General features: G+C 42.3%; 1 protein-coding gene across 3 annotated transcripts in view; it reads right to left on the bottom strand.

Moving 5' to 3' along the window:
- Positions 1–13,110, bottom strand: part of LOC132390384 (heme transporter FLVCR2-like) — a 264,051-nt gene that overhangs the window by 135,310 nt on the left and 115,631 nt on the right. For all 3 annotated transcript variants that reach the window (XM_059963006.1, XM_059963011.1, XM_059963001.1), the window contains exon 5: positions 9,985–10,088. In XM_059963006.1, the coding sequence (XP_059818989.1) occupies positions 9,985–10,088 (104 nt within the window). The remainder of the gene's footprint in view (positions 1–9,984; positions 10,089–13,110) is intronic.

Raw genomic sequence — 13,110 nt, 5'->3', positions numbered from 1 at the left:
GAAACTTTTAAAATCCAACAAAAAACAACTAAAAAAGCTATAAGAGGAGAAAAGATTAAATATGAGGGCAAGCTAGCCAATACTATAAAGCAGGACACTAAGTTTTTTTTTCAGTTTTCTAAAGAGTAAAAGAGAGTTAAGAGGTGATATTGGACCACTTGAAAGAGGTAGATATGGAGTACAAAGAAATGACAGATGAACTTAATGAGTACTTTGCATTAGTCTTCACCGTGGAAGACACGAGCACTGTGCTAGGGGTCTGTGTCAGGGGGCAGGAGTAAGTGTCATTCCTATTGCAAGGGAGAAAGTGCTAGGCAAACTCAAAGATCACCTGGACAGATGGACTACCTACCTACTAGAATCCTGAGAGAGGTTGCTGAAGAGATAATGAAAGAGTTGGTCATGATCTTTCGAGAATCACTTGATTCTGGCATGGTTCTGGAGGACTGGAAAATTGCAAATTTCACTCCACTCTTTAAGAAGGGAAGAAGGCAAAAGAAATTATAGGCCAGTTAGCCTAACCTCAGTGGTTGGGAAAGTGTTTGATTCTATTATTAAGCATGAGGTTTTGGGGTACTTGAAGACTAATGATAAAATAAGTCAAAGTCAGCATGGTTCCTGTAAAGAGAAATCTTGCCTGTCAAGTTTGTTAAGAGTTCTTTGAGAAAGTAACAAGCAGGGTGGTGAAAGGACAGTCAGTGAATGTCGTTTACTTGGATTTTCCGAAGGCATCTGATAAGATGCCACACAATGAGGCTGCTTAACAAGATAAAATCCTGTGATGTTAACAGGGAAGTTACTGGCATGGATAGTGGAATGGCTGACAGGCAGGAGGCAATGAGTTGGAATAAAAGGGGCCTTTTCTAGTTGGCTGCCAATGACTAGTAGTGTTCCTCAGGGGTGAGTATTGGGATCACTGCTTTTCATATTGTTTTTCAATGATTTAGATAATGGAATGTGGCAGTGTTTGCAGATGATACAAAGACAGGTGAAGGGGTAGGTAGTGCTGAGGGCGCAATGTGATTACAGAAGGACTCATACAAATTGGAAGAATGGGTAAAAAAAGTGGCAGATGGAATACAGTGTTGGGAAATGTATGATAATGTATTTTAGTACAAGGAACAATTGTGCTGAATTCAAACATCAAGAGGTGCAGAGGGATTTCGAAGTCCTTGTGCAAGACTCCCAGAAGGTTAACTTACAGGTTGACTCTTTGGTAAAAAAAAGGCAAATGCAATGCTGGCATTTATTACAAGGAAGAATAGAATATAAAAGCAAGCAGGTAATGTTGAGGCTTTATAAGACAGTAGTCAGGCCGCTCTTGGAGTATTGTCAACAGTTTTGGGCCTGATATCTCACAAAGGATGTGTTGTCATTGGAAAGAGTCCAGAGGAGATCCACAAGGATGATTCATGGAGTGAAGGTGTTAACATATGAGCAGTGTTTTGCATTTTGGGCCTGTACTCACTGGAATTTAGAAAAATGCATGGGGATCTTATTGAAATCTACCACATGTTCAAAGGACTCGATAAGTCAGATGTGGAGATGACGTTTCCTTTGGTGGGGGTATCCAGAAATAAAGGGCACAATTTCAGAATTGAGGGGTGACCTTTTAGAACAGAGTTAAGGAGGAATTGTTTTAGCCAGAGAGAAGTGAATCTGTGAAATGCTCTGCCATGGACTGCAGTGGAGGCCAAGTTGATGGGTATGTTTAAAGTGGAAGTTGATACTTTCTGATAGGTCAGGGCATCAAAGAATATGGTGAGAGGGCAGGTGTATGTAGTTGAGTGGGATCTGGGATCAGTCATGATGGAATGATGGACCAGAATCAATGGACTGAATGGCTTAACTCTGCTCCTTTGTCCTATGGTCTTCTGGCCTTAATTTGCAGGTCGAGTCTATGGTGAGGAAGGTAAATGCAATGTTAACATTAATTTCAAGAGCACTGAACACAAAGGTGTCATGTTGAAACTTTATAAAGCATTGGTGAAGCTTCACTTTGAATATTGTGAGCAGGTTTGGGCCCCTTATCTTCGAAAGGAGGTGATGAAATTGGTGAAAGATCAAAGGAGATACACAAAAATGATTCCAGGATTGACTAGCTTGTCATATGAAGAGCATTTGATGGCTCTGAGCCTGTATTCATTAGAATTCAGAAGAATGAGGGCTGACCTTATTGAAACCTATCATATGGTGAAAGGCCTTGGTAGAGTGGATGTGGAGAGAATATTTCCTATGGTGGGAGACAAGAGGACACGGCCTTAGAATAGAGGGGCAATCTTTTGGAATGGAGATGAGGAGGAATTTCTTTAGCCAAAGAATGATGAATCTGTGGATATTTAAGGCAGAGGTTTATAGATTCTTAATTGGTCAGAACATGAAGGGATGGGGGAGAAGACAGGAATTAGGGCTGAGAGAAATACTGGATGAGCCATGATGAAATGGTGGATCAGACTTGATGGGCCAAAAGGCCTAATTCTGCTCCTGTATCTTATGGTCTTATGAAAAGTGTAATATTCCATCTACAACAGTTGGTGGGACATGTCTGACTCTCTAGCATCTTGTGGATGCCCTCGAGTATAATACAGATCATCACCATCAGGGCAAACAACTGCCTCTCAGAGCCCTGAAGTGAGGTGTAGTGTTGTGGCAAATAGCATCAGAGAAGCCACTGTATAGACAATACAATAGACAATAGGTGCAGGAGTAGGCCATTCGGCCCTTCTAGCCAGCACCGCCATTCACTGTGATCATGGCTGATCATACACAATCAGTACCCCGTTCCTGCCCTCTCCCTATATCCCCTGACCCCGCTATCTATAAGAGCTCTATCTAACTCTCTCTTGAATGCATCCAGAGACTTGGCCTCCACTGCCTTCTGGGGCAGAGCATTCCACGTATCCACCACTCTCTGGGTGAAAAAGTTTTTCCGCATCTCAGTTCTAAATGGCCTACCCCTTATTCTTAAACTGTGGCCTCTAGTCCTGGACTCACCCATCAGCGGGAACATGCTTCCTGCCTCCAGCGTGTCCAATCCCTTAATAATTTTATATGTCTCAATCAGATCCCCTCTCATCCTTCTAAATTCCAGTGTATACAAGCCCAGTCGCTCCAATCTTTCAAAATATGACAGTCCCGCCATTCCGGGAATTAACCTTGTGAACCTACACTGCACTCCCTCAATAGCAAGAATGTCCTTCCTCAAATTTGGAGAGCAAAACTGCACACAATACTCCAGGTGGGGTCTCACCAGGGTCCTGTACAGCTGCAGAAGAACCTCTTTACTCCTATACTCAATTCCTCTTGTTATAAAAGCCAGCATGCAATTAGCTTTCTTCACTGCCTGCTGTACCTGCATGCTTGCTTTCATTGACTGATGTACAAGAACACCTAGATCTCGTTGTACTTCCCCTTTTCCTAACTTGACTCCATTTAGACAGTAATCTGCCTTCCTGTTCTTGCCACCAAAGTGGATAATCTCACATTTATCCACATTAAACTGCATCTGCCATACATTTGCCCACTCACCTAACCTGTCCAAGTCACCCTGCATTCTCATAACATCCTCCTGATGTTTCACACTGCCACCCAGCTTTGCGTCATCAGCAAATTTGCTAATGTTACTTTTAATCCCTTCATCTAAATCATTAATGTATATTCTAAACAGCTGTGGTCCCAGCACTGAACCTTGCGGTACCCCACTGGTCACAGCCTGCCATTCCGAAAGGGACCCGTTAATCGCTACTCTTTGTTTCCTGTCAGCCAGCCAATTTTCAATCCATGTCAGTACTCTGCCCCCAATACCATGTGTCCTAATTTTGTCCACTAATCTCCTATGTGGGATTTTATCAAAAACTTTCTGGAAGTCCAGGTACACTACATCCACTGGCTCTCCCTTGTCCATTTTCATAGTTACATCCTCAAAAAACTCCAGAAGATTAGTCAAGCATGATTTTTCCTTCATAAACCCATGCTGACTCGGACTGATCCTTCTACTGCTATCCAAATGTGTCGTAATTTCATCTTTTATAATTGATTCCAGCATCTTTCCCACCACTGACGTCAGGCTAACCAGTCTATAATTCCCTGTTTTCTCTCTCCCTCCTTTCTTGAAAAGTGGGACAACATTAGTCACTCTCCAGTCAGCAGGAACTGTTCCTGAATCTATAGAACATTGGAAAATGATTACCAATGCTTCCACGATTTCTAGAGCCACCTCTTTAAGTAGCCTGGGATGCAGACCATCAGGTCCTGGGGACTTAACAGCCTTCAGACTCAACAGTCTAACCGTTTCTTGCCTAATATAAACTTCCTTCAGTTCATCCTTTACGTTAGGTCCTCTGGCCACTATTACATCTGGGAGATTGTTTGCGTCTTCCCTAGTGAAGACTGATCCAAAGTACTTGTTCAACTCATCTGCCATTTCCTTATTTCCCATAATAAATACACCCTTTTCTGTCTTCAATGGTCCAATTTTGGTCTTAACTATTTTTTTTGCTATTCACATACTTAAAGAAGCTTTTACTATCCTTGTTTATATTCTTGGTTAGTTTACCTTCATACCTCATTTTTTCTTGGCGTATTGCCTTTTTTGTTATCTTCTATTGCTCTTTAAGCTTCCCAGTCCTCTGGTTTCCCGCTCATCTTTGCTATGTTATACTTCTTCTCTTTTATTTTTATACTGCCCTTTACTTCCCTCGTCAGCCACGGCCGCCTTTTACTTCCCTTAGGATTTTTCTTCCTCTTTGGAATGAACCGATCCTGCACCTTCTGCATTATTCCCAGAAATACCTGCCATTGTTGTTCCACTGTCTACCCTGCTGGGGTATTGTTCCATTGAACTTTGGCCAGCTCCTCCCTCATAGCTCCATAGTTCCCTTTGTTCAACTGTAATATTGACACACCCAATTTTCCCTTCTTCTCAAATTGTAGGTTAAAACATATCATATTGTATGCCACTTTGATACCTGTAAAGGCTCAGCAACCTCAAAACACTGGCAATAACTTCACTCCATTGTCTTCTCCTCAAAGGTGGAAACTAGTGCTCTCAGCTCACGAGTTGTGTACTTGAGCTAAAGCTGATGGCAGGTGCAGTACAAAAGCTGGTAATTTCAGACAGAGTCAGAGTAACTTCTTCATTCAGAGAGAGGTTTGTGAATCTTTGGAACTCTCCCCACAGAGAGGGATTAATGTGTATCGTTGATTATATTGAAACTAAATAAACTTCTGTGCACTCAAGCAAAAGGAGTCAGTGGGAATTAGATGGTAGATCAGCTATGATCTAACTGAATGGTGGAGCAGTTGGAAGCATCGCATGGATGTATTCTGCATCCGTTTCCTGTGCTCTTAAAGCTGTGTAGTTCGTGAGCCTTTTGGGGTTTTCCAACAGCTAGTTGTGGTCACTGTCCTTGTCCTTGATCACAGTGAGATCTGACTTTAGATATAGTCCTCGTTGTCCACGGGAATGGTACCGGAGGATTGGAGGGAGGCGAATGTTGTCCTCTTGTTCAAAAAAGGTAGTAGGGATAGTCCAGGTAATTACTGACCAGTGAGCCTTACGTCTGTGGTGGGAAAGCTGTTGGAAAAGATTCTTAGAGATAGGACCTATGGGCATTTAGAGAATCATGGTCTGATCAGGCACAGTCAGCATGGCTTTGTGAAGGGCAGATTGTGTCTAACAAGCCTGACAGAGTTCTTTGAGGAGGTGAACAGGCATATAGATGAGGGTAGTGCAGTGGATGTGATCTACATGGATTTTAGTAAGGCATTTGACAAGGTTCCACATGGTAGGCTTATTCAGAAAGCCAGAAGGCATGGGATCCAGGGAAGTTTGGCCAGGTGGATTCAGAATTGGCTTCTCTGCAGAAGGCAGAGGGTCATGGTGGAGGGAGTATAGTCAGATTGGAGGGTTGTGACTAGTGGTGTCCCATGAGGATCTGTTCTGGAATGTCTACTTTTTGTGATTTTTACTAACGACCTGGATGTGGGCGTAGAAGAGTGAGTTGGCAAGTTTGCAGACGACACAAAGGCTGGTGGTGTTGTAGATAGTGTAGAGGATTGTCAAATATTGCAGAGAGACAATGATAGGATGCAGAAGTGGGCTGAGAAGCGGCAGATGGAGTTCAACCCAGAGAAGTGTGAGGTGGTACACTTTGGAAGGACAAACTCCAAGGCAGAGTATAAAGTAAATGGCAGGATACTTGGTAGTGTCGAGGAGCAGAGAGATCTGGGGGTACATGTCCACAGATCCCTGAAAGTTGCCTCACAGGTAGATAGGGTAGTTAAGAAAGCTTATGGGGTGTTAGCTTTCATAAGTCGAGGGATAGAGTTTAAGAGATGCGATGTAATGATGCAGCTCTATAAAACTCTAGTTAGGCCACACTTGGAGTACTGTGTCCAGTTCTGGTCGCCTCACTGTAGGAAGGATGTGGAAGCATTGAAAAGGGTACAGAGGAGATTTACCAGGATGCTGCCTGGTTTAGAGAGTATGGATTATGATCAGAGATTAAGGCAGCTAGGGCTTTACTCTTTGGAGAGAAGGGGGATGAGAGGAGACATGATAGAAGTGTACAAGATATTAAGAGGAATAGATAGAGTGGACAGCCAGCGCCTCTTCCCCAGGGCACCACTGCTCAGTACAAGAGGACATGGCTTTAAGGTAAGGGGAGGGAAGTTCAAGGGGGATATAAGAGGAAGGTTTTTCACTCAGAGAGTGGTTGGTGTGTGGAATGCACTGCCTGAGTCAGTGGTGGAGGCAGGTACACTAGTGAAGTTTAAGAGACTACTAGACAGGTATATGGAGGAATTTAAGGTGGGGGGTTATATGGGAGGCAGGGTTTGAGGGTCAGCACAACATTGTGGGCCAAAGGGCCTGTAACGTGCTGTACTATTCTATGTTCTATATTATAGTCTTATAGACCAGTTCATTATCGATTTATATATGTGTTCACAAATCTGTGGTTGCTCCTGGTTGGGTCAACATTTCTTGCCCATTTCAAGCCACCCTAGGCCAAGGGACTTGCTAGGTTACGTCAGAGTCAGCATATCACATGCAAGTTTAAGACAGTGAAGTCACTTTGCTGAACCAATCCTGCGATTTTCATGGTCATGATGGTCCTGTATTTCCATATTTAGTCAGATATGTACAGTTCAACTTTCCAGCTGCTGTTTGGATTTTGAACTCAAGCATCTGGGTTCTCCTCGAGTAATTTAATTACCATGCTCCTGTTAACAATTAACCAAAGCCTTTTATTTTTATCAAGAAGAAAGGAAGCTGTACCACTGGTACATTAAGAAAAACCAGTATCATCTTTCCCAGACAAGATGGCATACATCCCTTACAGCTGTTAAGGATTTTGAAGTATCCTGTTTCTTCCCATGGTGAAGTACCTTATTCCAAAGTAATGGTTAAACATTCATTGAGATTCCCGAAGTCTGTTAACTTGTGGTGCTAGCACCATTACCAGGATGTATCTGGCTTTGAAAAGCCTGGACCTTTGCACTCTGGACTAAGTAAAGCTACAGAAAAAACAATGAAGCATGCTAATTACAATGAATGCTACAATGGCGGTTGTTGAGAGATGGGAAAAGGTGATGCAGCTCTTAGTTCCAAGGTAGTGAGGTTGGAGTGAGTAGGAAACAGTGTTTCATTGCTGAGATGAGTGGTAGACTTCAAAATCACTTCTCAGATAGAACATAGACTTGAGTTTCTCTCGAAACTTGGGTTTCTAAATTTGCAAAGATTTTTCTCTTACTTATGCAGAAGCAAATCACAAAGAAGGACTGATACTTATTTGGCCAATTCTAACCCAGAAGACTGTTTAAGATACTTACCTGTAATGTCCAGTTTAAGTTCTGTGGTTATGGGAACAAGTTTCTCAAGAGCAGCAAAAATCAAAACAAGAGTAAATGAAATACTTACAATGGAGAACAACAGCATGTAACCCTATTCTTAGCAAAGTGCCTAACAACCCTTCATGTTTATACAGGCAGTCACTGGGTTACGAACGAGTTCCGTTCCTGAGTCTGCCATTAAGTCAGATTTGTATGTAAGCCAGAACAAGTACATCCGGTATTATTTAGCGTCAGTTAGTCAAATGTTTGTTTTAGGATATAGTTTATATTTTACCTTTCTATGCAAATAAAACACTTAAGAAATGTATCTATTCCAATAATTAACCCACTGTGTTGCTCAGTAATAATTGTAGCTCTCATCAGGGCAGGGCCTTTCACAGGCTCCATTATTCTCACTTTATCCTTTAAAATTGTTTCGATCGTTGACGGACTGTGTAGCCTAATGCTTTTCTAATGACCGATGATGCTTCACCTCTTTCCAAACGCTTTATTATTTCCACTTTATTTTCAATTGCGATCGCTTCCAGTCAACAGTACAGAAACCCTGTGGGTGGTGGGACCGACCTCCGTCGGCTCCGAAGGTCCGCTGAGTCCTAAGGACCACCACAGTGAGACAGGTTAAATGGAACAGGTGGGGGCTGTCTGGGTTTGGGTATTTGATCCTCTTCAATATTCCATGTGGGAATTTAAACTGGAGGTGGCAGGTTTTTTTTTACGAGGTCGAGTTGTGAGCTCAACCTCAACCTGGCATGCTTGGGAGCAGTCTGTCACCGGATCAAACTCAGGAACCTCTGTTCTGGAGCCTGGCACTGATCTCACAGCGCCAGCCAGCTGACTGGAAAAGCAGGGGGGGAGAGGGGTGAATCTTGCTAAGAAAAATTTATGCCAAATACAAAATTACACACTCAACACAGTATAAACGGCAATGACTTAAAATGGCGGAAGGCGTTGCAATACCACTTAAAATGGCAGACGGCGTTCTCCTGCCTTGGTTCATAAGTATAAGTTGTTTGTAAGTCGAACGTTCGTAACTCAGGGACTACCTGTACTATAAATGACAATATAAAACAAATTACACACATGGACCCAGCACACAGATTAGACATGGCTTGCTGAGATCCAGTGTTCACAATTGCTATGAGTGTTTTCAGCCACTTTGCACTGATACAGATGGAAGTAATAAGTGACTCTTATTACACAGCTACTATATCAAGGATACACACTCACGACACAGCGAAGGCTACCACAGACTGATTCAACATTACTTCACCTACCTTTTCCAATTTTAAACAACTAAAAGAAATCAGAAAAATTGTTTTTTAAAGCACCTGGTATTTAAAACACTACAGTCTGGTAGTTACAATAAGATGATATAACAGCAAACATCCCAGTGGAGCAGATCAATTTTCAACTCTAGCAAACTCTCAAAATAATATAGCCTGCCCCAGCGAAAGGAAAATGCTGACACATGTGCAGCACCAGGATTGCAGAAAGAGCTGATTAACATCAGCTCTGTTAGTTTGTGATGATGTACTCACAGGGAAACCAGTCTCAGAATACTGAACTGACAATCCACTGACAGTCATGCACTTACTCCCAGTGTTTGGAACCTTTGTACCTTTCTGTGTAGGGCACAGGCCAGGGATGTGTAGAAAGGAGTTACAAATAACCTGGCTATCGGGGAAGTACAATGTGCATAATACCTCATCACACAATATTATCAATTGTCAAGACAATATTGCTTCTTTATAGAACTACAGAATTCTACAGCACAGGATGAGGTCTATTGGTCCAACTCGCACACCAGCCAAAACTGGACTTGTGTTAATCCCACTGCTCTTCAACAGTCATGGTAGTATAGACTCATTCTCCCAGTTTGTGCACTTCAGGCCAGAATATTCTGTGCTGACTAATTAAGTGCCTCGTCTGGCCAGAAATTGTCTTCCTCCCTCTATTAAATGTAAATGAACCATTGTGGATTTGTTGTCCTACTGCACTTCGAATGAACTCAGTAGTTAATCCCATGCTCTTTCTTTCCCTTCCCCAGAGTTGTGGGCAGTAATTAGACCATAGATTTTGTTTTTCAGAATGAAAGAAAATAGTGGGGAGCTGTTTGGCATGAACTCTTACTTGTACGTTTGAGTTTTATCCAACCAGATTCCGCAGATAATGGAGCCAACCATTCCAGAAACCACGATAGTGAGGCCAATCCTCCCTGCATTCAGTTCTTCACCCTGAGAAACAGATAGTTATTAGTGGGCTTCCTCAGGTTATTACAAAAGAAACCTTTCCATCTGGTGGATGACTACAGTTGCAGGGACAGTTCACATTCATTTACCACATATACACAAACTGGTCTGTACTCTTGCTAAAAACCATCAACATTAACTCTAAAACAAGGTTCATTCCAAAAACAAAAAAACATAGCATCTGGATTATTTCTGTCTTCAGTTATTCCTGCTGAAAATTAGTATCTTCAGAATTCAATCCAGAAGTTTAAGTCTCTTCAAGATTATTTGGGTAAAATATCTTCAGCAGAGAAATATGATCAGATACATCTGCAAGGATGGCTTACTTGAGTTTGTCTACATTTTGAACATCTCAAACCACTGACATTCAAACAGCAGCTGTGGGAGCAAACCCCAAAGCACTTTGCGCCCTGTCATTCTAATGTTTTCTTAAGACAGCACTTTCAAAGTGCTTCAAAATAAAAAAAGAACACCACAAAGTTTATAACTGGTCACAAATGCCTCAAAGACAAATTGTACCCATTCAGTTAAATGATGTAAAAAGTACAGATTAAGCTAGCAAAGCACTAGGTCTCTTTTCTGGTACATTACACAAGGCCTTATTGAAAAAATATCATCACTCCCAAACAAATGGACATACTTGGGATTGGACAGGATCTGCTGGACTGATCTATTGGATCAATTGGACTGACAAATAGACATACCTGGGCTTGGACAATGATCTATTGGTTCAATTGGACTCACAAATGAACGTATGGTAAGGCTCTAGGCAGTGTGGAGGATCAGAGAGGTCTTGAGGTCCACATAAAAGCTATTGCGCAGGTTCACAGTGTTGTTAAGAAAATGTATGGTGTATTAGTATTCATCAGCCATGGGATTGAGTTCAAAATCCATGAGATATGTTACAGCTATATAAGACCTTAGTCAGACCCAACTTGAGTACTATGTTCAGTTCTGGTCACCTCACGACAGGAAGGATATGGATACTAGAGAGAGAATGCAGAGGAGATTTAAGGATGTTGCCTGGATAGGAGAGTGTGCTTTATGAGAATAGGTTGAGTGAGCTCGGCCTTTTCTCCTTGGAGTGGCAGAGGATGAGAGGTGGCCTGATAGAGGTGTATAAGAGATGAGAGGCATTGATCGTGTGGATAGTCAGAGGCTTTTTTCCCAGGGCTGAAATGGCTAACACAAGGGGGCACAGTTTTAAGGTGCTTGGAAGACGGTACAGAGGAGATGTCAGGGGCAAGTCTTTCACACAGAGAGTGATGGGTGCATGGAATGCACTGCCGGCGATGGTGGTGGTGGAGGTGGATACAATGGAGTCTTTTAAGAGATTCGTAGATAGGTATGTGGAGCTTAGAAAAAGAGGGCTATGTAGTAGAGTAATACTAGGCAGTTTCTAGAGTAGGTTACATAGTTGGCACAACATTGTGGGCCGAAGGACCTCTAATGTGTTGTAGATTTCTATGTTCTACATCAGTTTGGACGTAATATATCGAACTGACAAATGGACATACTTGGGTTTAGATGATATCTATTTGAGGTTGGCCAGACTAAAAAGCATAATGTGGCAATGATGTGGTAAAATAGAGCAAAGTTTCAACAGATTACACTATGGTGCACGCTGCCAATCTCAACCATACTCTAGTGGCGAGTCAACAGCAGAAGCCAAAGAACTGCCCAGAATAAAGGCAGGAGAAAAATCTGTGGGATAATTATCTCAGACTCCAGTCATGAACATCCCAACAGCCAAATGAAAAGGAAGGACAAAGAGCAGGTAAATTCCTCTTACACCTAGAGGCATGGTGCCTGGAGACCCAGTAGAAACACCCTTGTACGTAAGAGGAGGGGCCATTTGGCCCATATTTCCCATTCTGCCCTGTAATAATACCACACATGACAAACTGGGTCATTTTAAAATGAACATTCCAATTGCAGGGTCTTTCAGTCTGATCAAGTTGAAGAGCTTTTAGTTATTTAATCTTGAGGATCCCTCTGACATTTGGCAGATCACACTGCACCTTGACTGTCTTCCCCTGCAAAACACTGGAATTAATCTGACACCCATCCCTCAGAGGTGGGAAGGAACACCTACTTTCTGAAATGGGAACAATATGCACTCATAGCTAAACCCATGAATATTCCTCATTCCTTAAATGGTAACAATCCACTTGCATCACAGTTGTGTTAACACTCAGGAAAATTAACAAGCAAAAACTTTGGAATCAGAAATCCCCCCCCCCCCCCCCCCCCCAGTGATTCACTAAGTAAAGCACAAAACTTAGTAAGAATGATAAATTGTATCAGGTTATAATGTGGTAACTGGATCAGCAAATTTGCTGATGATATCAAGATTGAGGGTGGACCGCAAGGAAGTCTATCAAAGCAGGATCTGAACTAGCAGGAAAAATAGGCTGAAAAATGGCCAATAGTTCTTACACAGCGAATGAAAGGGCACTGAGGACTGCGGTTGAACAAAAGAATCTGGGAATACAGATCCATAATTCATTGAAAGTGGTGGCACAGGTTGGTAGGATCAGATTGAAAGCTTTTGGCATGATGGCCTTCATAAATCAAAGTACTGAATAAAGGAGATGGGATGTTATGTTGAAGTTGTACTAGACATTGGTGAGGCCTAATTTGGAGTAATATGTGCAGTTTTGGTCACCGAGCTATAAGGTCCTCAAATCGCATGGGGACTAGGTTAGAACTTTATTCCTTGGTACATAGAAGCTTGAGCAGAGATTTGACAGAGGTATACAAAATTATGAGGGGTATAGATAGGGTAAATGCAAACAGGCCTTTTCCACTGAGGTTGGGTGGGACCACAACTAGAGGTCATGGGTTAAGGGTGAAAGGTGAAAAGTTTAAAGGGAACGAGAGGAAATCTCTTCATTCAGAGGGTCATGAACTGCCAGCACAAGTGGTGCACGAGCTCCATTTCAACATTTAAGTGGAGTTTGGATAGGTACATGGATGGCAGGGGTTTGGAGGGCTATTGTCTGGG

The sequence above is a fragment of the Hypanus sabinus genome, chromosome 2 (assembly GCF_030144855.1).
Source record: "Hypanus sabinus isolate sHypSab1 chromosome 2, sHypSab1.hap1, whole genome shotgun sequence".
Lineage (NCBI taxonomy): Eukaryota > Metazoa > Chordata > Chondrichthyes > Myliobatiformes > Dasyatidae > Hypanus > Hypanus sabinus.
This window is presented reverse-complemented; position numbering and strand designations above follow the sequence as displayed.